The sequence below is a fragment of the Suricata suricatta genome, chromosome 2 (assembly GCF_006229205.1).
Source record: "Suricata suricatta isolate VVHF042 chromosome 2, meerkat_22Aug2017_6uvM2_HiC, whole genome shotgun sequence".
Classification (NCBI taxonomy): Eukaryota; Metazoa; Chordata; class Mammalia; order Carnivora; family Herpestidae; genus Suricata; species Suricata suricatta.
In genome coordinates, this window is record NC_043701.1 from 79,280,635 (window position 1) to 79,304,570 (window position 23,936).

At 35.1% G+C, this 23,936-nt stretch overlaps 1 protein-coding gene across 2 annotated transcripts in view; it reads left to right on the forward strand.

Annotated features, from left to right (window-relative positions):
• VPS50 (VPS50 subunit of EARP/GARPII complex) overlaps positions 1-23,936 on the forward strand; it is a 131,793-nt gene that overhangs the window by 9,676 nt on the left and 98,181 nt on the right. For both annotated transcript variants that reach the window (XM_029929148.1, XM_029929157.1), the window contains exons 3-9: positions 10,821-10,943; positions 12,176-12,247; positions 14,484-14,537; positions 15,363-15,433; positions 15,795-15,912; positions 15,996-16,031; positions 17,178-17,260. In XM_029929148.1, coding sequence (XP_029785008.1) covers positions 10,821-10,943; positions 12,176-12,247; positions 14,484-14,537; positions 15,363-15,433; positions 15,795-15,912; positions 15,996-16,031; positions 17,178-17,260 — 557 coding nt within the window. The remainder of the gene's footprint in view (positions 1-10,820; positions 10,944-12,175; positions 12,248-14,483; positions 14,538-15,362; positions 15,434-15,794; positions 15,913-15,995; positions 16,032-17,177; positions 17,261-23,936) is intronic.

Here is a 23,936-nt window from a genome sequence, read left to right on the forward strand (position 1 = left end):
GAGACAGTTCTATGAGCGCGTTCCGACTCTGTCGCTTCCCTTTGTCTCCCGGGTGCCCGGCACCTGTGCCACGCTGGGCTGGGGATCTTCCCTCCCCTGCCCGTCCGGGCTGGCCCGTCCTCGGATCTCCCCCGTTCGCCCCCACTCACTCAGATATCCTTGAGGTTCTATTCCTTCTGGAGTTCGTATTTTCTCCTTCCGCTCTCTCAGTTGAACGTAATATCCCTCTCAGTTCGAAAAACGGTGCGGAGGGAGTTTATAGAGCTCCCTTCCTCTCCGCCATTTTGGCTCCACCTTAATATAATTTTTAAAGTTCATTTATTTATTTTGAGAGAGAGGAGAGTATGTGTACATTCGGGAGGGGCAGAGTGAGAGGGGGAGAGAGAGCATCCTAAGCAGGCTCTGCACTGTCAGCACAGTTCCACTGGAGGCTCAAACTCATGAACCATGATATAACAGCCTGAGCTGAAAATCAAGAGTTGGGTGCTTAGGCGACTGAGCCACCCAGGTGCCCCTTACATGATTTATTTTTATACATTTGCCTTAGAATTAGTGTCACAGTTAGTTCTTGATAATTGAACTTCTATGGCTTTAAAAAATAACCTTTATGTTGAGTTTTTTAAGTTGTTAAAAGTATTTCAACAAAGTGTAACACACAAATTTAAAATTATTATTTTAAAATAACCTTTTCCTGTAATAAAAAGTAATATGTACTGTGAATAGAAAATATGGTAAACAGAAAAAGACCCCTAAAAAAGTCACGAAAATTACCAACACAGTTTAGGTTAACTCTGCCTTCTGGTCTTTTCCTCCTGCATATTCAAAAATGTATTGAGCATCTCTTTTATGCTAGACATTCTCTAGGGACTGAATATAGCTGTGGAAAAGATAAAACTTATCTTTTGCCAGGGAGCTTAAGTAGGTCTAAGTAGAGAAAAGATAAGCAGTAAACAAGGTGATGCAAAGTATGACAAATACTATGAAGGAAGCAGGGTGGTGAGGTAGCCTGTGAAGTTGGAGGCTCCTGCAGGTGGAGTAGTCCCTGTGGGATCCTCTTTCCTTTTCTGTTTCAAAAGTGGCATCCTATAAATTATTCTGAAGCTGGGGTTTTAAACTTAGTGAAGCATATTGCAGAGAAAATGCTTGCAGTATATTACTAGGTTTAAAAAGCAAGCTACCCAATCCTTTGACTTGGGTAGATTTTTTTTTGAACTTAATTTATATCTGTTACACTGCCTGTTATCAAAAAGACAAGAAATAATAGCAAGTTGGCAAAGATGAGGAGAAAAGAGGGCCCTTGTGTGGTGGGAATATACATTGGTACAATCATTATGGAAAACAAAATTAAAAATAGAATTACTGTATAATCTAGCCATTCCACTTACAAAGCAAATGGAAATAACTACGTTGAAAAGATATATGCGCCTCCATGTTCGTGGCAGCATTATTCACCACAGCCAAGACATGGGGCACCTAAATGTTCATAGATGGATGAATGGGTAAAGTAAATGTGTGTGTGTGTGTGTATGTTTGTACATATACAATGGAATATTAGCCACAAACAAGAGTGTTGTTGTACACATAGGATGGAATATTATTTAGTCCCAAACAAGAATGCAGTCTTGCCATTTGTAACAATATGGATGGACCTTGAGTGCATTTTACTGAGTGAAATAAGTCAAACAGAAAGACCATATGACCAAATACCATATGGTCTCACTTATATGTGCAATCTAAAAAGAAAACAAAACAAAGAAATAAGCTCATAGATACAGAGTGGTGGCTACCAGAGGCAAGGGGGTTGGGGAGGGGGGACATGATGGGTAAAGGAGTCGAAAAGTATAAACTTCCAGTTACAAAATAAAGAAGTCTTTGGGACGTAATATACAGCATGGTGACTATAGTTAATAATACTGTATTGCATATTCTACAGTTGCTAAGAGAGTAGATTTAAAAACATTTTTTTACTGTTTTTATTTATTTGAGAGAGAGACACACAGACAGACAGACAGCATGAGCAGAGGAGAGTGAGAGAGAGAGGGAGACACAGAATCCGAAGCAGGCTCCAGACTCTGAGCTACCTGTCAGCACAGAGCCTGATGTGGGGCTTGAACCCATGAACTGTGAAATCATGACCTGAGCCAAAGCCAGATGCTTAACCGACTGAGCCACTCACGCCCTGAGAGTAGATTTCAAAGTTCTTATTCAAGAAAAAAAAATTCTGTGTACCTGGTGGTGGACTTACTGTGATGATCATATTGCAGTATATGCAAATATTGAATCATCAGTAAAAAAAAAAAAAACCCAAAAACCCCACTAAAACCCCTCCCCCAAAAAGCGACCTCATTGTCTTAATTTGGGTTCCCTTGATATTCTAATGCCAGAAGTAAAAAATCCAGTTTATGCTACTTAAGTAGACAGTGTGAATACTTATATGGAGAAATTTTTAAACATTAACTTCATCTAATTCTTTACCTCAAGTATATGTATGTAGAACATTTTTAAAAAAGGCCTCCTTGGTCTTTTGGTATAGACCCATTTTTTTTTTTTCTTGTCTAAGTTGTACAAGGAATTGAGATTTCAGGGGGTTTTCAAGAAGGAAATGGTTTACCTTGGGTTGTGTTATGTTAAAAGTTCTGGTACAAAGAATAAGTAGAAAGGAAATACTAGTATGAATCATAAGAAATGGCTGTTTGTTTAGGTTAAAAATAATCTAATACTGGCAAATTTCATATGGTACAACTCATTAGAGAAAGACAGTTGGTGAAAGAAAACAAGAAGGGCATTAGGTATACTTGAGAATCCAGAAAGGACTCTTTTTTTAAATTTTTTGTTTTTTTTGAAAACTATATAAATTCTGAGTGGGAAGAAACCTTAGAAATCTTCTGGTACGGGGCATCTGGGTGGCTCAGTTGGTTAAATGTCTGACTCTTGGTTTTAGGTCAGGTCATGATCTCAGGCTTTGTGAGTTCAGACCCTGTGTCGGGCTGGGTGCTGGCAGTGTGGAGCCTGCTTGGGATTCTCTCTGTCTTCTCTCTGTCTTCTACCCCTCCAGTCTCCCACTTTCATGTTGAGGCAAAGATATAAGACATTAATCTACATAGTATTTACTGACTAATTTTGTTCTTCATTTGAAGAAATTTATACTTTTTTAATTATGTGAAAGATTTTACCTAATTTAATTGGTTACAAGACATGAAGACTTGAGACCAAAACTTAGTATGATATGTAATAATCACAATAGCCACATGATTACTAGTTACAGAACTTATTAGGATTGCATTTGAGAGTATTTGTTGAATCCTACTTAAAAATATTAATATTTGGAACCTTATAAATCTATACCTTGACTTTAAGTAAACATTTTCCATAGTTCTTCCATAATGCTTGCCAAAAAAAAAGTACTGATAAAAAATATTGATACTAATATTGTTTTATGAATTTTTCTGAACTTCCACCTTCTGATATTATTCTCTAAAGATAAATTTTGTCTATTTTTAAGGCTCTGATTTTCCTAACTTATAAATACAAGTAGGATTCAGCTAGGTTTACTATTACATGGTTGGTTTAACTATGTCTTTGATTTTTTTTCATTTAAGAAAAAATACAGGCTATGAGGACAAAAGAAATATCCGTTGCAGTCAAAACTTGAAAATACATTTGTCTAAATATAAGAAAGTATTTTTGTTTGTATGTTTAATGCATTCCACAAATATTTATTGAATACCTTCTCTTACATAACGTTCTGAGAGTTTGTGCAGAATGTTTTCTCACATGTAAAATACTTCTGTGAAGTAAGATAAATGGATTTGACTTGACCATGAAAAGAATCCTCAAACCACACACTAACTACAGAGCTTCGTTTTCAGAACTTTACCAAGAGATGAGGAAAGTAAGCTAGAATAAGAGTCAAGAGAGCTAGGTTCAAATGTTGAGGTGAACATTCAGCTTCTTAAATTTGTTTTAACTGCCTAAGATTAAGAAGAAAAGAACATGAAATTTAGGAAATGGTGAAGGGTTAAATTTGAGACATTTTAGAAGAATTTAGTACTGAGGGTTTTTATTGGCCGTTGAAGGTGAAGATATTGGAAAAACTGCAGTTTTTAAGTGTTTTAATTTATTTTTTTTAATGTTTATTTACTTTTGACAGAGACAGAGAGAGCGTGAGGAGGGGCTGGGCAGAGTGAGGGAGACAGAAGATCCTAAGCAGGCTCCATGCTGTCAGCACAAAGCTCATGTGGGGTTGGAACTCAGAAATCACGAGATCATGACCTGAGCCAAGGTCCCATGCTTAAATCACTGAGCCATCCATGCACCCCAGGACTGCAGTTTTTAGACCGTCAGGTTGAAAGTGTTGTGATGTCTCTTCTCAGAATACATAGCATTTCTTCTTTTGGAGAAAGAGCCTGATGAAATGTTTTTAAAACTACAAGAAAAACAGAATCTAGAATATACACTGGATTTTTCTCTTTTCAGTTTGTGATATGTCTTTCTTAGTATTGACTTCCAAAGGGACAGGCATGTGGCAGACAGCTTGATGTTGCTCGTTGAAGTTGAGGAGTTTTTAAAGATAGCTTTTTAAAAAAATTGATGTCTTTAAAGCTATTTAATATTTTCCTTTTAATAGAAATAAATTTATAGAAATGCCTGTTAAAACCATAACAGTTGAGTAAGAGAAGCAAATATAAATATTTTACAGAGTAGCACATGAAAGGCTTTCTCTCTAGTTTTGTATTTTTAGTGTATGTTAATAATTATATTTCTGTGAATAAAAGCAGTACTTATTCTTGGCCTTTTCCTTTAAAAACAAATGTGTCCTTTTGGAATGCTGTTATGATGTAGAAAGTGATTAAAAATACATTATTTCAATCATTTAAATATGTTATAAAGCTGGATTAAAATAATACCACTTTAATAACCCTCTAGAAAAATCTATAAATCATTTTCTCAAAATCTCCCTTCAAATTGTAACCTCACCAGTATTCCACTAGATGGCATTGAAAGCCCGGGGGAAAGAAAAACAGGTGGGCTTTAAAAGATGTGTTTTATTTAAAACACACAAGCACAGACTGATAATTTGCTGGCTGCTTTGATGGCTCATTATTGCTGTTCTAGTGGGATTTTAAGAAAACGTAGCATTTCCCCACGTAAAGCCAACGTCTGCCGTTTCGTTACAAATTTACATGGTGTACGTACAGTTTTAGGGCGTCTGATCTTAAATCCTTTTCATTTGAAACAAAACCTATTATAACACTGATTGCATATTGAAAACTTAATGTTTTTGTTCTTTTAGCTCTGTTTAGATTTTGGTAGCTAAACATTTTTTGTTCTCATTTCGAGCTCTAAGGTGATAACTAAGTTTGATAAGACTATAATTTTCAGTTTTAGAATTTTATTATAACAGAGTAGCTTTTTAAGTTGATTAAGAAATGTGCAAACAATTAAAAAAAAACCACACAAACACCCTTGATAGGATTCATCTTGGTAAATCCCAATTCATGCTTTATAAGAATAAAATTTCTTTTTTTTCTACTTCCTCTCAACACAATATAGTCTGCCTTCCAGATATGTAATGTAAGCCATAGTCTAATAAACAGGCACAGAAATGGAAGTTGGTTGGCATTTCATGTTTTTTATTCTGTACATTTTTTGGGGGTTTTGCAACTTGTACAATGAAGATTTTGCATTCATCTTTTTTGATTGAATAAAAATCTACTATTGAAGATTATGTTTCCAGGCTGATCTGTGAGTTTAAAAATGAGGTTAAATTGCTTTTCAAAATTAAAGAGAAAATTGAGTTTAATAATGGTAAGGAGAACTGTGAAGTTGTTATAACTCATTTTATACACTTACAAGGTGAATAGAATTGAAAAATTTGAACTTGAGTTTTTATTTTTAATTTGTGTGGTATTTTGTATGATTTAAAAGTAGTGGTTAAATGCAAAATTTGTGGTCTTTTTGTTCTCCTGAACTTGAATATATTCCTTTAAGAGATGAACTCTTAAGTGGGAAATTGCTTTATAAAGTTATAGCATAGTTCCTTAGAAACCATAAATATACTGGAAATGTTTTATAACACCTTACACTTGAGGGCTCCAATTGTTTTATAGACTTGAATCCCCAGTTCTCATAAAACCTTTTGTTGTTACGTCGAGAGGAAAAATGGCTTGGCTGAAACAAAGATGTTCACTTAAATTTCTGTTATGATTGCTTTTCTTCATTTTTCATAGATACATTTATGATGTGCATTTTATATGTATGTTCGTATCAGTTTATCTCAGAGATGGATCAAAATGGAAAAAACTAGGCTAGTAGAATTAGAGGCAATTCCACAGTGTGTTGTGACTGCTGGAAAAGACAGCTTCTTAAATATTGACTAATTTCTTTGTTTTCTACCACTTTCCTAAAATAATCCTGCTTAGTTTATTATGTTAAGAAAATATTCAAATATTTATGGTTACTTTTTTGATATAGCATCTGGTGCAGCGTTATGTTAAGGTATTTTATTTTTGTGAAGGAAAACTATGGATCAGTTGTATATAAAAATATATTACTGGGTTTTAAGAAATCTCAATTGTTGCATTTTATTGCCTCTTGGTATATATGTGAATACTCCTGATAACATTTTTCTACCCCGTGCAGCCACTCTCTCCTGTTTAACCTGTTGTATGCTTTCCTGCTACAGCTTTTACTTGTGCTTTGCTTTGTATTTATTGCCTTATTCCCCCACATTTCTCAAATTTGAATATTGGCCTAGTCTGTCTTCTCTAAATGGTACCTCTTCCAGCAGATGTGAACTCACTGCCCTTTGGTACCCCTGTATTTTGTTTGTACTCCCTTCTGTAATGCTGGCAGGGGCATTGTTTACTCATCTGACCTTTTCTGTTACTTTAGCCTCTATTTTCTTTACTCCATTTTGTTTCTGTATAACCTAGTATGGAGAATTTTTACATAGTGGGAATTAAAATAAATGTTACATTGAAATATGTGACTTGCTGGAGAAATGAATGATAGTAGAGCTTTGAAAGTTAGGTCTTAAAATACTATGGAAGAGAGACTTGTTCTGTTCTTGCCATTGTATTTTTGTTTAATTTTCTTTATTTGAAGTGTAGTGGATTATCATTAACAAGCAAATTGTGGCACATTTTGATGGTGTCGCTGACAAATTATTTTTGGATTTTCAAGTTTGATGGGCATTTATACCACTTCAATGATCATATATATTAGTTACCATGTGACATAAAATTTAAGATAAAATAAAATCCTATAAAGAATTTTATTAGTAATAGCAGTCTGTAAGACTGAAATATTCTATTCTCAAACTTAGTGTAAGTATCGAATATTATTGAACCTTTAAAAAAATCACATTTTTATATGGTATAAAAAGTTTCATTTGTTATTCTATTCCCCTGATTTTGCCATTTAATTTTTTGTAGGAAATCTTCTGTTCACTTTATTTATGTAAAGTTTTGCCTCATACATGTAGATTGGCTTGTAAAATTGGTTTGAGGTGAAGAATTATGTATTTTTGTACATCTCTAATCTTAGGAAACCAGTTTATGTAATGACAAAATTATGGAGTATTTGTGTTAAGAATGTACAATCTAGCTGTTTCTGTTTTTCTAATTTACATGCTTAAAGTATCCCTAAAATGATTTAACATTTATTATTATCTCTAGTTAGAAGAGACATTTTATTAAGAGTTTATGGAAAGTTTTAACTGTCAAAACAACATATTGTCTTTTCCTTTCTTTTTGCTCTTTTTTTCATACAGTTCACTGTGTAAATTAATTTTAGTTAGATTAGTGATTGTGATCTACAGTGTGCCTTGGCACTTGAGCATGATGATGGAGAATAAGGAGAAATCTCAGTTCTCCAAAGGTGTGTAATTGAATTGAGCAGGCAGCACGAACAGTAGGGAAACATTTAGAGAATGATTAGGTAGAAGCGGAGTCTCGCAGCCTGCAGGTGCATGGAGATTAAAAGGAACAAGGTGATCGGGATGTAGGCACAATGGAGTTTGTCTGAATGAATTGAGATGTATTGTTTTCACACAGGAACCACTAAGTTGTTTGAAAGGAGAGGGTATTTTATAGGGCTAAGCAGTGGGCTTTTGTCTTTGGTTGAATTCTACTTTGGGTGCTGTGTTTCTTTTTCTGCCTTTCCAGGTTTTATGCCTGTTCTTAGTCTAGGATACTTTGAGTGTCGAGTGTTACGTGTCTGTTCTTTGAAATTCTGTGTTTGTCTGCTCTCTGTGATATAACTGCTTAGTTCTCCAAGAACGAATGGCATTTGACCTTTTATATACATATACAGATTGTACTCCTTTTACAGATTCATTACATTTTGTGGAATGTACACTTGTGGGATATTGATAACTGAAATTGTTTTCCCTTTGACATTCTTAATAACTTTGGATATTTGTTTCTCTGTCATTGTGTGTGTGTGTGTGTGTGAGAGAGAGAGAGAGAGAGAGAGAGAGAATACATGTGTGTTTGTCCTTTACAGATGAAAAAAAATGTCACAGAGAGACTAAGTTGCCCAGAGCTAATACTAGAGTAGCAACTAAAATCTAAGTGTATTTACCTTCAGATCAATTAATTAGGTAATGTATAAAGAACTTTAGCATGGAGTTAAATGTCCATTGGCATTTATACATTTAAGGTGAAAGCATTTATTCATTGCAGTTTATTTGAATTTTTTGCTTGATTTCGTATTTGATGTTTTCAATCCTACCAGTTTTTATAATCTTCAAAAAAATGTTTTTGAATGATACCAAATACATTTGTCTGTTAGTGTTGCTGTGAAAGTCCTAGGGAGGAAACATTGCCATATCCTGACTTGGGTCTTTTTCCCTACCTCAGCTTGCGGCATCTGAAGCTGGTATTTCAAATGCCCATGGACTTTTCGGGAGGGAGATTGCCAGGAATTTCTGATCTCGTTTTCTGTCTCATGTCTCACTCATTTATTAAATGCTTGATGGTTGCTCATGAGTAGGTTAGTTGGAAACCTTTCTGTAAGTAGTATGGTTTTAAACCTGGTCTGCTCCTTAGCGCCGTTGTCCAGGGTGTTATGTAGGTTAGTGTGTTTGTTATAGAGGCCCCCCCCCAACCCCCACCCCACCACTCACATACAGGAATGCAGCTCCCTCTGTTAGGACACTGGGTTTCTTCCTTTACTTATAGTATTTGATTGCATGCTGTTTATATCAGTGATGACTGTGTCCTTGACCTTTTTTGGTTAGTATAGTTTATAAGTTGAGTTTTGTTATGGAAGAGGCATTTTCTTTTCCATGCACTCTTAATTATACAGATTTGATTTTTGTGTGACTTTGCTCTCTTATTTTTTTTAATGTTTTATTTATTACTTTTGATACAGAGAGAGAGACAGAGCATGAGAGGGGGAGGGGCAGAGAGAGAAGGAGACACAGAACCGGAAGCAGGCTCCAGGCTCTGAGCTAGCTCTCAGCACAGAGCCTGACGCAGGGCTCGAACCCACGAATGTTAGATCTGACCTGAGCCGAAGTCGGAGGCTTAACCAACTGAGCCACCCAGGCGCCCCTTGCTCTCTCTTTTAAATTTATCAGAATTTTAAAGTTAATTTTTCTCTTGAGTTTCAGATTTATTGCTCTAATATTTTCTTTTATCTTGAATCTAAGAGGAGATAATTTTGTAATTAATCACTTTACGTATTTAAAATATAACTTAAAGTCTAAAAGATATATAAGCTAGGTTTTTTTAATAAATGAAAACTATGCCCTAAAATAAAATAGTTTCTCTATTTGAAAAATAATATTTTGCATATTTAATTGATGATTTATTAGGCTTTTTTGTTAAATATTATTTTAGTGACTGTAGAATTATTTTAAATATTAATTTTTTGTGTTCTTAAATATATTTGAGATTAATATGAATAAAAGAGTTGCAGGACTAAGTTGTTATATAATATAATAATATGTTGGTTAATTAGTGTGGCAGAGTGGGGGTTATCTGAATTAATGAAACTTCCCAGTTAACTGAAGGTTTATCCACTGATGCAGTAAAATTGCAGAGGATAAGGATGCTGACATTAGGGGTAGGGATTTGTCTGTCAAGCTCTTTTTAGTTGGGCAAGACCACAGAAGCCCCATTCTATATCATTAGAAAGAAAGCATTTTCTTTCTATTTGTATATAATGTATATTTACAATTAATTTTATTTAATTTATATAAATGTGTATTTATCAAATACAGAGCTTTAGGTTCATAATCAGATCCTTAACTGCGGTATCAGCACCCTTTGAAGGAAGCCTGATAGGATCACCGAGCTAAACTTTTGCCGTCTTTTCTGGAGCCAGTGTGTCTTAGCCGAGCAGTGAGATTGCCAGCACAGGGAAGAATGTTGGCTCTGCTCAGGGTTCTAATGCTGACTGTGACTCCGCAAGTCATTGCGTTCCCTGGTTATCTGTGCCGAGACAGATTTTAGAATGTGAGATGAGAATATGTATATATGCGGTATGTGTGTAAGATAGATTTCATAGGCACTTCGTTTTTTCCTTTTGCTAAACTCCTAAATTTTTTCACCTACCAGTTGGGCAAAAAAGAATTGAAAATGAAATCTGAATCTTTAAACTCGTTTTTTTTTTTTCTCCAGTAGATGAATAGTTTTTAGTGTTTCAGTAGCCCTGATTTTCCATGAACTTTCCTGGTTTCTGTCAGTTTGTCTCCTTGCTCAGCATGGTTCCCAGGAGATTTGTGACTGTTAAAACATATGATTATTTCCATGCAGGTAGAATTACAACAGCTACAACTACTGTAACTGTGATTTTTTTTTTCCTTAAAGGAGGAATTCCGAGAACTTCGAGAACAGCCTACTGACCCTCAAGCTGAACAAGAACTAATTAATAGTATTGAAGAAGTATATTTTTCTACAGACTCATTTGATATTGTTAAATATGAGCTGGAGGTAAAAAAAATTATTAAAACCTATCTAAACTCTTTTTTGTTCAGTGGCTGAATTTATGGATGAGACTTGAATGCTTTTTAGGGGTGTTCTTTATTTTCCTTTCTTTCTCTCTCTGTCTGCCTGCCTTAATACCAGGACTAGTCTTTGATGACCATATTGTGACTAAGTGAACTGTCCACATTGTTTTTAAAATGAAGTTATTTTAAAAAATGTAAAATTAAGAGCTGCTGTAATGAATATTGGCCCAGTAAACATTTCTGTATTTTTCGTATTTAATTTTTAGCCTACAGTATGTTGGTGTGCTGCCTCTATCTTATATTATGTAAATATGTTTAGAAAAGCTCTAAGACTTTCAATCATGAAAGTATCCTTTTTTTTTCTGGTTTGTTTGTTTGTTTATTTGTTTATTTAGAGAGCAAGTTGGGGTGGGGGCAGAGAGAGAGGGAGAGAGAGAATCCCAGGCAGGCTCCACACTGTCAGTGCAGAGCCCAACACAGGGCTTGAATTCAGGAACCATGAGAACATTCCCTGAGCTGAAGTCGGACACTTAACCAACTAAGCCACCCAGGAGCCCCTCATGAATGTTATCTTTACATAATTGTTTAGCCATGATAAAGACCTCTGTGCCATAATGTTTATAAAGTTGGCATTTTAAATTTATAGGAAGTTCAAAAAAGAATAATAAATTTTGGTTTTAGATGAAACCAAATTCAGTCTGCATACATACTTTATATGCAGTATGTACATAGTCAGCCCCCACTCATTCTGAAATTTCATCAATCTGTTGAGACTTGGAGTCTAACTTGGAGTTTCTGATATACACAGTGGTATGCAGTTTTGTTAGTTTCCGCTACGGTCTTCTGAAAGCTGATGTGTAATCTAGAATGTACTCCAGCAACTGTCACTCTCACACTGCAGGGCATAGTTACTATTCATAGTATTTCAGAAGGGAAATATATTTTGAGTTCTTCTGTGGCTGGTAGAGACGGTGGTTAGAATGAGGAACTTTCTAACTAGCCCTTCAGGGCTATGTGAGGGATGGAACTTGAGCACCAAAGGGTTGGCTAACAAAGATGTGTAGGCTTTTGTGTCTGAAGTCTAGTGGGGAGATTGGAAGGCCAAGAGGAGTGGGTGGGAATGGGAATGTGACACTGTTTATAAGTCAGACGTGTGCAGGTAAATGAAACAAAAGTAAACTATTTTTTTACTCTTTATTTATGGATATTTTTTAGAAGCTTCCTCCTGTTCTCAATTTGCAAGAATTAGAGGAGTACAGAGACAAATTGAAACAACAGCAAGCTGCAGTAAGTAAAAAACACCTTTCTTTCTGGCATAACTAAATGAGACACAGCAGAGAGGTGTAATGTTTGAAGATTTTATGGTTTAACTTAATATATTGAACAGATATTATTTAACATGACTCAGACTCAATGATATATTTATTTAAAATTTATTCAGCTTCTAACATTACCTTTATATAAATTTGCTAGTTCTTTCTCTGGAATCCTAAATATGATGAAAGAATTTTGAACTTTTTAAAGATTTCTAAGTATCTTTTCCCCACTTACAGTATCTTATCTCAAAGTAAAGGCCCTCGCTTCTAATTGAAAGAGGCCGACAGAAAGCTAAGATTCAGAAAGTCTGAATTGTAGTCACTGATTAATTGTGTAGCATTGGGCAAGTCACCTAGCCTTGCTAAGTCTATTTCATGTTCTCTGTGAAGTGGTGGGTTAGGCCTGCACTTTCTTTAATGCTGTAAAATTCTTTGATTCTGTGATTTTCCTTGCATTAGGCTGAACTCCATTAATAATACTCAGACTACACTGTAGAAGATTAATGTTAGTATGTGGTCTTGTTAATTTTTTAAATAGTAATGGAGAATTAGTAATAAATGTATCTGAATTTAAGATGTGATTTTTAATAATACACCTGACAAATAAAGGAAGATGTACTTCTCTTTCTTTTGTATTATACTCAGCGGTCTCAGTGGGTGCTGGGATCCCCCTGGGGGTTGCAGCAGTGGTCTAGGAATGGGACTTGACCAGTAGAGGGTTGTGTGGTAAAAGTGTATTATGATTTTGGAGAACTAGATTTCAGTGGATGGTGGCATCTTTTGGCCTCTGTTGGTTTCAGCATGTTTAAATATGTATGCATCTACCTTGTACTTGATGTGGTAGTAGTCTTTGGGGAAAGAACCCCAATGCAAGGGCCATATAGCATAATAACCTCTGGAATTTGGTAAACCTGGTCTTGAATCTCAGCCTTGTAACTTACTATGGAGGCTATGGGTGAGTTACTCCTATATTTAAGATTACTCATCGGGAAAATGAGAAAGCATTTTAATAGATTGTCATGAGTAGTAATTGAGATAATATAGGGAAAGCACTTAGTACACTGCCAGGCACAGTGCAGACTAATAACTACATCGTCTATTTTAAACTATTTATTTATGTATGTATTTTTAATACATTTTTCTAATGTTTATTTTTGAGAGACAGAGACAGAGAGCACGAGCAGGGGAGGGACATAGAGAGAGGGAGACACAGAATACCAAGCGGGCTTCGGGCTCTGAGCTGTAAGCACAGAGCCTGACGTGGGGCTTGAACTCATGAACCGCGAGATCATGACGTGAGCCAAAGTTGGACCCTTTACCGACTGAGCACCCAGGTGCCCCTATTTTAAACTATGTTTTTAAAAAACCCAGTTTGGTAAAATTAGCTGAGTTTCTGTCTGGGGACATCTATACAAATTCATATCTATACAAATTCAAAGCAGTTAAGGAAAACTAGAAGGATTAATGCAATAGTTGAAAGTGTGTGTAATGCTTTGTTCTCAGTTGGCTTGGGAAGGGGAAGAGTTGGAGTTTCTTGAGCAAAAATCACATCAAGGCTAAAAATGTCTTGGATGTGCCGTGCTCCATGGTACCTGTAGTGTAGCCAGTAGGTGTCCCTGAAACTGTGAAATAAGAATCTCTTATTCAAAATCATTATAACTCTGATTTGCCTAACATACTGACATATTTCATGAAATGTGACCAAGGAAACCTTAGGTATGTACATAACATTCCAAAAAAACAAAAATCCAAAAACATGTTTTTCAGTTTTCAGAAGTAGAGGACCAAATTACTGTTTGTCTTTTTATGTGGTATAGAGGATGTAAAGGGTACAGGATGTTCTCTGTTTCCCAGATATTATCTCCATAAATTCAGCTGATTAGATATTTATCTTACAAGTTCATCTTTTAAAAGGAAATCTTGTGCCCTTAAAGATGTTATACTTTTGTGCTAATATTTAGTTAAATCAGATGATGCTCATTATTAACAGTAGTAATGATCATTTATTGAGTTTCTATTAAGAACCAAGTATTGTGCTCTCTGTTATACCTTTTTTACTAATTTCATAGCCCAGAGCATGCTGCAGAAGTTACTGGGAAGACCTATGGAATATTCTTGCAAAATTGCAAAAATTTAAAATGTAAACTGGAATAGAAAGCATGTGGCTTTTTCTTTTACCTTCTTTGTTTGATTGCATGTTTTTGTAGGTCTCTAAAAAAGTAGCAGATTTAATCCTTGAAAAACAACCTGCATATGTAAAGGTAGGATGATATTTGTCATTTTTAGTAGTAAAATTTTAAAAATGCTTAAGTGACTTATACTTGAAACTGTTGAAGTAATTTATTGTCTTGTCTGTAGTTATTCTATAGCAACAAACTGACTCTATTTGAGGTGTAGGAGAGACTTTTTATGTATGTTTTTCTCTCTAATTTGGAGAATTTATAAAACTGAAGAAGTGAAAGAGTTTTATCAGTGATTCTAAAGTATTCTTTGATTTGTCCAAACTTTAGAAGACCCAGTGAAAATTGGTTCTCTGTACTTGTAACATAGAGATCATTAATAATGGCTGCTCGATGGAAGTGTAACAATCTGTCTTTAAAATATAATAAAATTGGAATCTTATAGCTGAATCTCTCTTTGCATCTGAAAATCAGAGACTTCAGAATCCATTGAAATACCCAGCAGTGTTCAAATCAAGACATTCATTATCAAAACATCTTAGCAAACAGAAATCATATTTGTCATATTCTTGATTATCTTCTGAAGTTCTGTTGTGTAGAAATGTTTATAGTGGATGTATTGTTATTTGTTTATGCTTGTATAAAATGAGTTCGGTCTAGATTTCCTTATAAGCAATATTGACTAAATATTTATCATATGTCATTATGAAAATCATTTGGAAGTAGTCATTTTAACTTCTTTTGTGAAAAATATACCAACAGTTTTTAAGTTTAGGTATTTTTGTTACTACTTTGTTTTTCAAGAGAGCTTTTTTTTGAAACCCACTAAAGTTTTTGTTAGAGTATCATATAAATAATAAAGAAAAATAAAACCTTCAACAATAACCTATACCAAATTTTCCATAGGAACTTGAAAGAGTTACCTCATTACAGACGGGTCTTCAATTAGCCGCTGTCATCTGCACAAATGGGAGGAGGTATTGCATTTGATGGTATTTTGTTCTTTAAGCTGGAAAACACTAAGAAAAACATACAAAACCATCGCTGATAATCGATTTTAGAATACCACTAACTGAACTTATATTGTGATCTAAAAACTATACTAAGAAGGTATGTGTGAAATGAAATGTCAGTAACAATTGGAGGATTGGCACGAGTCTACCCACTGTGCTTTGAGTAACGCTAGTTTAGATCGAGCCGTTGAATAAATTTGTCAAACAGTAGTCATAATCCCTGACTTTAAGAGTAACTGAAGATACTACCTCATCACTTGCCTAATTGTTCTGTGTGAATAGTATTCTTAAAAAAGAAAAATGTAACTATTCTTCATTTTTGCAGACACTTGAATATTGCCAAGGAAGGTTTTACTCAAGCTAGTTTAGGCCTTCTTGCAAATCAAAGGAAACGTCAGTTGCTGATTGGACTTCTGAAATCTCTGAGAACGATAAAAACTTTGGTATATACAGGTTACTATTTCAAAACTAAAACTTAATTTTATGGTTAAAACAGATTTAACCTTTGATTTTTGTATTTCTTTAGCAAAGAACAGACGTGCGCTTAAGTGAAATGCTAGAGGTAAGTTAAAATTTGAAAATTTGGTGATCTTGATAATATTAAATAGAAAAATTATAGTGGAAAACATTCAGATGTGCATTTTTTTCGAATTGCTATATGGTGTAAAGAATATATTTAGACACGTAAAATTACTTGCTCTAGAGCGTTTTTCTATTGACATATTTCATTTAGAAAAATTGATTTGGGAAAATGTTTACTTTGTAGCAACATGGGAATGTTAACTTCAGTCACCTAAATAGCAATAAAATTATCTTTTGTATCAAACATAGAGTAGTGACTTAAGGAATATATCACATTTGAGTTATGTTTGATATCTCATGTATTAATTGGTTTTCTGAGTGAGCCATCTAGAATCACTGTGTAATTTCTAAACTTTGAATTGAGAAATGCATATGAAAATTTCATTGGGGGTGGTGCCTGGGTGGCTCAGTCGGGTAGGCGTCTGACTTTGGCTTGGGTCACAATCTCCCAGTTTGTGAGTTTGAGCCCTGCATCGGGCTCTGTGCTGACAGCTCAGAGCCTGGAGCCTGCTTCACATTCTGTGTCTCCCTCTCTGGCTCTCCCCTGGTCATGCTCTGTCTCTCTCTCTCTCTAAAAAATAAATAAACATTAAAAATAATTAACACAAAAAGAAGATTTCATTTGACATTAAATTACTGTTTAGGTGATAAAAACATTCCAAGGCTATTAGTGAATATTTCACTTTTTTCTAGCTTTGTTTTAAAATATTTATGGATTTCTTGGTGGCAGAACTGTTGAATGTTGATTACAAGTGGAATTCATACTGTTTTGGAACATTTTGTGTAAATATTACTGAAAGGAGATATGTTCACAGTTAAAGAACACGTTCTCTGTGAAGCAGCTTACTATTCTGTTCAGGCTTTACCCACATGTCGTGATCTTAGAGGGCTGTTACTGTGTATGTCAGGGAACAGTATTTTGTCTACGCATACATACATTTTAGGCTTGGAGCTAGTTGTCTTTTTATATTTTATCTATCATTGGTATTCTAATCCTTATTTAAGAAGAATTAAAATTTTCTGGTTCTCTAACTTTTGGATAGAGTATAAACAGAGATTAGTTTTTTTTCAGAGGCTTTAGGAAAAATGTTTCCTGTCTGATAACTTCCGTTGTTGTTATCTGAAGGAGGAAGACTATCCAGGGGCGATTCAGCTGTGCCTGGAATGTCAGAAAGCCGCCAGCACTTTTAAGCATTATAGTTGCATAAGGTGAGATGATGTGAAAATTTTAAAGCCGACTCTGTTATCAGTTTTTATCATAGGAGCTGTGTAATATACAATAATAACGAACATTGAAAATTAACCTTAAGTGCTCTGTTCTAGTTGAACATTCTCTTGTTCATAATTGGGCAGTACAATGAAATTATAAATAATAAGTCTTAAGGTGGGAAGAGCAGATACTTTTTAATCCTACCCTTTCTTGAAAAGTTTCATTGAAACTTTTTTTTTTCGTATTATTTCCAATGTATGGAGTAGTAGAGAAGAATAATGTATCTGTTTACATTTCTCATGCATCTCTTGGGAATTTTTCCTCCTTTACTTTGCCCAGCTTATAAATATTGAGAGTGTTACCACCGTTTGTTTTTCAGATCCAGGTGGTTCACGTGTTTGGCTCATCCTGATAAGAATTATTTTGGAAAAGTTAAGCGTGTTTTAATTTTATGTAATAATCATCTGTGCCATACTTATATGGTTATGTATTTAAGGTGTTACATCTTTTGTTTAGTTATTTATGAAATGTACAATGTAATCATGGCTGTTGTATCCTTTGCTATTAGTTCTACTTTATTAATGGGTTTTTGGTCTGCTTAAAATGAAAGTTTTCCATTGCTGGTGGCAGTCCCTTGGGGGAGGCGCAGTCCCCAGGAGTGGTTTTCATCATTCCTCTAAAACCATCACAAGTAAACTCTAAGTAAAATAGTGTGCTTGCCAAGCAAACCCAGTTTCAAATTAAATTCATACCTGACCTAGAATATATAGTCTCTCCTGTATGGAAATTCTGGCAGTCAGTGAGCATGATGCATCAATGTTGTAGATGCTGATTGTTAGTATTGAAAAATAAAAGGATTATGGTAGATGAAAACATTAATACAGCTTTAATTAATTTTTTTCATTTAATATAGTCCCACATCATAGGTCTCTGCGGGGTGTGGGATAATAGCTAGCTATTTCCCTACGAGACATGCTATTTAAATATTTATGGTATTTTTTTCTTTAGGATCATGCATACTGAAGCAACACACTTTTTGTTTGATTAGGAAATGTGTGGTTGGGTTGTTCCAGTGATATATTTTTTTTATCCATTGTGGTACTAATTAACGGTCACTATTAAAAACTTGATTATATTATTTAGACTTCTAAAATTTAAATTGAGTGAATAGAGAGTTAGCTCTGATATGTGAATGTATTTGAAAATTTCTAACAGGGCCTTCTGGGTCCTGAAGAAACAGCACGCATTTAGTTTGTTTTCTGGTGATCAGTTATAGTGAGAACAGCGTATGGATGATTGGGTGAACATAATTCAGGCAGTTATACATTACTGTTTATTATATGCCAGGTGCTTTCCTTTGGAATTGTCTGAATAATGATGAATCACACATAATGTAATCAGGATAATCCCTGGTTTTCTTGATAATCTAGGTAATCTATCAAGAAGGGCTTGGACTGAAGAAGGCATAGTGGGATGGGCCTTAAGGAGATGGCAGTGGAACATAAAAGGGAAGCATTGAGATCCAACTCTCCTTAGAGGTCAAGACTAAGGGGGGCCTGACGGAGGGGCATGGGAGTTAGCTAAGACAAGATATGAAGGTTGTGGATAGTACATTCTGAGTATAATGATGAAGTCTTTGTTGCAGAGATAACAAGCAAAATGAGGACTGAAAATATCTCTCTATGGTTTTATAGCAACAAGAAATCATAGTGAGTTTGTTGGGAAGGATTTGCTTGAAGTGGAAGTATAGGATGAGGAAATTTTATAAAGAGGGGAGATGTGTAATGAAGGGTGAAAGCTGAATATCTGAAAATCTATGGGAAAGTGAGAGGTTGAAAATAAAATAGAGAGCATAGTATGCGAAGGTGTTGTAGGTATTATCGTAGAGTTGACTTTAAAAAGGTCACCATCTATTATAATAGGAAACTCGGTGGCAGGAAATTGAGGTAGCAGGTGACATGTGTTGGCACTTTTTTTTTTCAATAATGAAAAATTTTAGCTGTGCTGAAGTAATTTTCTTACTTGATGAAAGTTAACTATACAAAATGTTTTTAAAAGAAATTTTTATTTGGGCTTTTTAAAGTTAGCATGAAGTGACTTCTAAGTTCTTTCTCATTAAAGTATATAGTGATATCTGGAGGAGGTCTGACAGTTATCAGACCGGGTGAAAAGATCTAGAATGGTGATTTAAGGTAATAATTATTTTATTTTAGGGAGTACCTTATATAAGAAGCATGCTGTGTTTACACATGTGAATTGTGCATGTAATTCTAAGAAAAGTTTGTCTTTCTCTCTGAAAACAGGTAAAAATACATGCACAAATATATTAAAATGCCCCCAAGGAATTAGTTTTACCTTAGTCTTCCCAGAAAATCCATTAGAGCTGTGCTTTTATCTTAGTGGTTTCGTGACCATGTCAGGGTGGCTCGGAGAGCTTAGCTCCTCGTGACAATTGTCTAGTAGTGACGTCAGCCCCTGCAGCAGAATTCTTCTTCCCCGACACCAGGGGCGTCGGTTTTGCTAGCCACTGTTCATTCTGCTTAACCCAGTCCCCACTTCCCTCTGCCTCCTGTGGTACACTTTTGTTCCTAGCTGGGAGAGCAGGAGAGCTTTGTTCACTTCTGGTAGATACTGTGATGTGGGATATACTGGTAGAGTTAGTACATGCGTGGGTCAGGTTGAGTTTGCAAAAATGAAAGGGATTTTATTCTAAGTTCCTTTAATTAATTAGATGCACACTTTTTATTCTGTGCATTTCTTTTCCTTCCTTTTGTTCTTTTTCCTCTGGTCTTTTTGTTTTTTTATTTTCTTTATTTTTTTGTTTTATTATTTTTGAGAGAGAGAGCAAGCTGGAGAGGGGCAGAGAGAGAGAGATGGGGACAGAGGGTCTAAAGCAGGCCCTGCACTGACAACAGAGAGCGCGATGTGGGACTTGAACCCGTGAACCATGAGATCATGACCTGAGCCAGACACTCAACTGACTGAGCCACCCAGGCGCCACTCCTCTGGTTTTCTAAATACAGTACTGAGCCTGTTCTTGAGTTCTGTGGTTAGGACTGTTCAGACACGATTGATCAATACTTTAAAAATTCATTTAATTTATCTGAAGCTGTGGAATTTAACCAAAGGCAAGATTTAATCCTTGCTTGTACCTGAGTGAATCCAAGTGAAAAATCATTTGACACTCTGGTAATCATAGGAAGAGTCACTAGTTGCCAGCTATTCATACTCTCATTTTCTTTAACATTTAAATTTATTTTTATTTCTGCTGATGACTAGAGAATCATGAAGTATATTCTCTTTAGAAGTGTCCAGAAGAGAACGACCTGTGATGCAGGGTGTTTCTGGACTCTGGTATAACTTTTTAAAAAATATATACTTAGGCAAGTTCATATACACACTCTACCTGCTTGTCCACTTCTTAATTTTTTGGAAGTGGAGTATATGTTCCTCTTTTCTTTGCTAGTCACATTGCTCTTTTATTGGAAGTAAGGTTTTTGGTAGATGGGAGAGACCCTGCAGTCTAAGGAGTAGATTACATTGGGCAGCTGAGGGCTAACTCTTAAGATTCTGAAAGCACGAAGAACAGAATTCATGTATTTGCTTCTGCGTAAAGAGCCCTTCATTGTATTGTCTCAGATTATATGACTGTGTGGTTTAATACATGAAGTACCAAGTAATCCGATGTACCTAGTAGATTGAAAACTGGAAGAAAACCTATACCCCTTCAGTACCTTGTATTTTCCTTTAGATACAGTGTGTTTCAGCATCTTTAATAAAAGATACTATAGCACCAGTTGTGTTCACTTTTATAACTGACAGGGAACATTTTCACATTATTTGTCATTTCTTGAGTTGATCAACAGATTCATATAGTTGGGATTTACTGGGAATGGGAATCAGAATGTGTTTATGTTAAAGTATGTCTGCGAATGAAGCATTTAACTTCTTTTTCACTTGGAATTTATCTAAATTAGTTCCAAGAAAAGTCAAAACTGCTTTAGTGTTTATTTCATTTGAATGAAACTACTTGAGGGAATCTGAGAGCACTCTGGATTATGCACTGAAAAGTTTGTATACCATCAGAACTAGAATATCTTTGTTGAGTACTGTGGCATAGACACACGTATTTAATTTCTCATAACCTTCAGCATACCTTCCCCCCCCCACACTCAGAATATGAATTTGGCAATTGAATGAAAATTGTAGGTTGTAGAACTCCTTTAAATAAATCATAGAATGATGAACACAGCTTTTGGGTACAAATACGGCGATACTGTTGGGACTCTGCTTCCTGTGTTGTCCTTGATTCCTTTCTAGCAAGATGTCATGCTTTGTCTTTGTCGAGGTTCAGGCAAGGGGAATCTAGGAACTCTGGCTGTGGTAGCGTTCAATCAGTGAGTATTTCTGCTAGATCATCAGGCCAGCTAGTGAGACCCATGAGTAGATCTGGACTCCCAGTTGTATGGTCAGCTCGGGCCAAGTAGTCAGTAACATGCTATTCTCACAACTGCCTGTACTCCTTATCTTTTATTTGGTTTTCCTCTGTCTCCCTCTCCCATGCTGCACCATTTTGAAATAATTTAAAGTAAAATCTAAGGGCAAAACATAATATTTAAACAAAGTGTCTTAGGGGCACGTGGGTGGCTTAGTTGGTTAAGCGTCCAACTTCAGCTCAGGTCATCATCTCATGGTTCCTGAATTCGAGCCCTGTGTCCAGCTCTTTGCCGACAGCTCAGAGCCTGGAGCCTGCTTCGGATTCTGTGCTTCCATCAATCTCTGCCCCTCCCCAACTCCTACTCTATCTCTCTGTCTCTCAAAAACAAAGTGTTAAAAAAAAATTAAACACAAGTGCCTTAAACAAAAGGTAAATCATTTCCTTCTGCCCTACCCACCATTTTTTTTCCTACTCCTTGGAGTAAACCACTTTCCCAGCTTACTAGTTTTTTCCCCAGTAGATCTCATTGTAATTTAAAATACTGTGCCAAAATATCTTTTTCATGATTCATCATTGTAGATAGTTGTTGATTCTCTATTTACTCCTCAAATTAAAATACCAGTAAAATATAAGAATTCGGTATACTTCCTTTTACTTCTCTTCTCCGTCTTTCAGGTTTTGTTAGTGAAGCTGTTATTTTTATTTCATCAAGATTATAACATTTATATTCTTTTTGCAGCTATAATCTCCTGTGTTTTCTTGGTAGCTTACTTCTAAAAAAATGAATCTAATAGAAATTCTATTTCTTGTATTATGATTATATAAATATTATCTGCACAACTAAGTAGAGTGATTGGATTTATTTAAAAAGTCATTTTTTGTCTCTGAAAATAAAAATCCATTAGTGTTTTTTTTAATTTATTAAACATTTTCGCCTTTTCACCTTTTTCAACTAATATTTCCTTCTTTGCATGTTTTTCTTTGTCTTGTTTTGTTACAGTTTTATTACAGTTACCTTTTTGAGAGATTTTATTTATATGGGATATATGGGCAATATATTTTCAGATTTTGTATTCCCATTATTGAAGGAAAAGTTATTTTTTTTCTTAAAAAAATGGAATACATTGCTCAGTTGTCCATTAGCCTTCTGTTTGTAAGACAGGCTTGGATGCTATTCTCATTCTCATAGAGTCTTTTTTCTTTTTTTTAGACATTTTAAGGATTTTTCTTTTTATTTGGTATTCTGAAATGTTACCAGCTGTCTAGAAAAGTTATCTGTTTCAGACTCTTTACTCCTAGATGATGAGACAGGAAGGAAGTATTATTTAATCCTTATCTGCATGAGACGCTACATTACTTGTTTTACCAGGGGCTTTTGAAATGTGTGTGTTCTCTAGGAGCTTATAATAACAGACACTTAACAGACAGGACTGTGGGAAAATATGCCAGTTAAGAACGGAGTACATAAACAAAAGACCATCAGAAATGTTCATGCTGTGAATGGCTTACTGTCTTACACCCCTGCAGGAATGGAAATACTGACATCTGTAAGAGCGTGAGCAGAAGCTAGGCACTGTCAGCTTTGACAGCATTGACTGTACAGTAATTCTAAATTAGATTGGTGTAAGATTTTCCTGCTAAAGCTGTATTGTTTAGCTTTCAAAAATTGAATCATGATAGTGGTGATAAGGATGGTGGTTGGATAATATTTAAACATTTTTTGAACTTTTCTATATGTCAAGTACTGTACTAATCATTTCCCGTGCCTTTTCTTCCTCGGTATTGACCAAATATTCCACAGAGGTATTATTATTGTCCCTATTTTATAGATGAGGAAATTGATACTATATAAAGTAAGTGACAGAGGCAAGATTTAAACTTCGGTGTCTTGGAAAGCAGAGCCTGCTGCTCTTAACAACTACTACATTATACTGTCTAGTAGTGTACTAACTGTTCTATGTAGCAGATACTCATGGCTAGGGGGATGATTTTTATAATCTGCTCCAATAGCAGACTTAATTGTATTTTTTCCCTAAACCCATTTCTACCTGTTGTATTTGTTACTGTATTTATGTTAAGTAAATAAAGGAATGAAATGAAACAGGTTCTTGAAAGTAAGTTAAATGCATTGGAAAAACAAAACACATTGTTAAAAGTATGTTGAGTTTGTTGTAGATGAGACACCTCATAAAAATTAGGGGATATAAGGTAACTAAATGTGATTTGGCATTTGGATT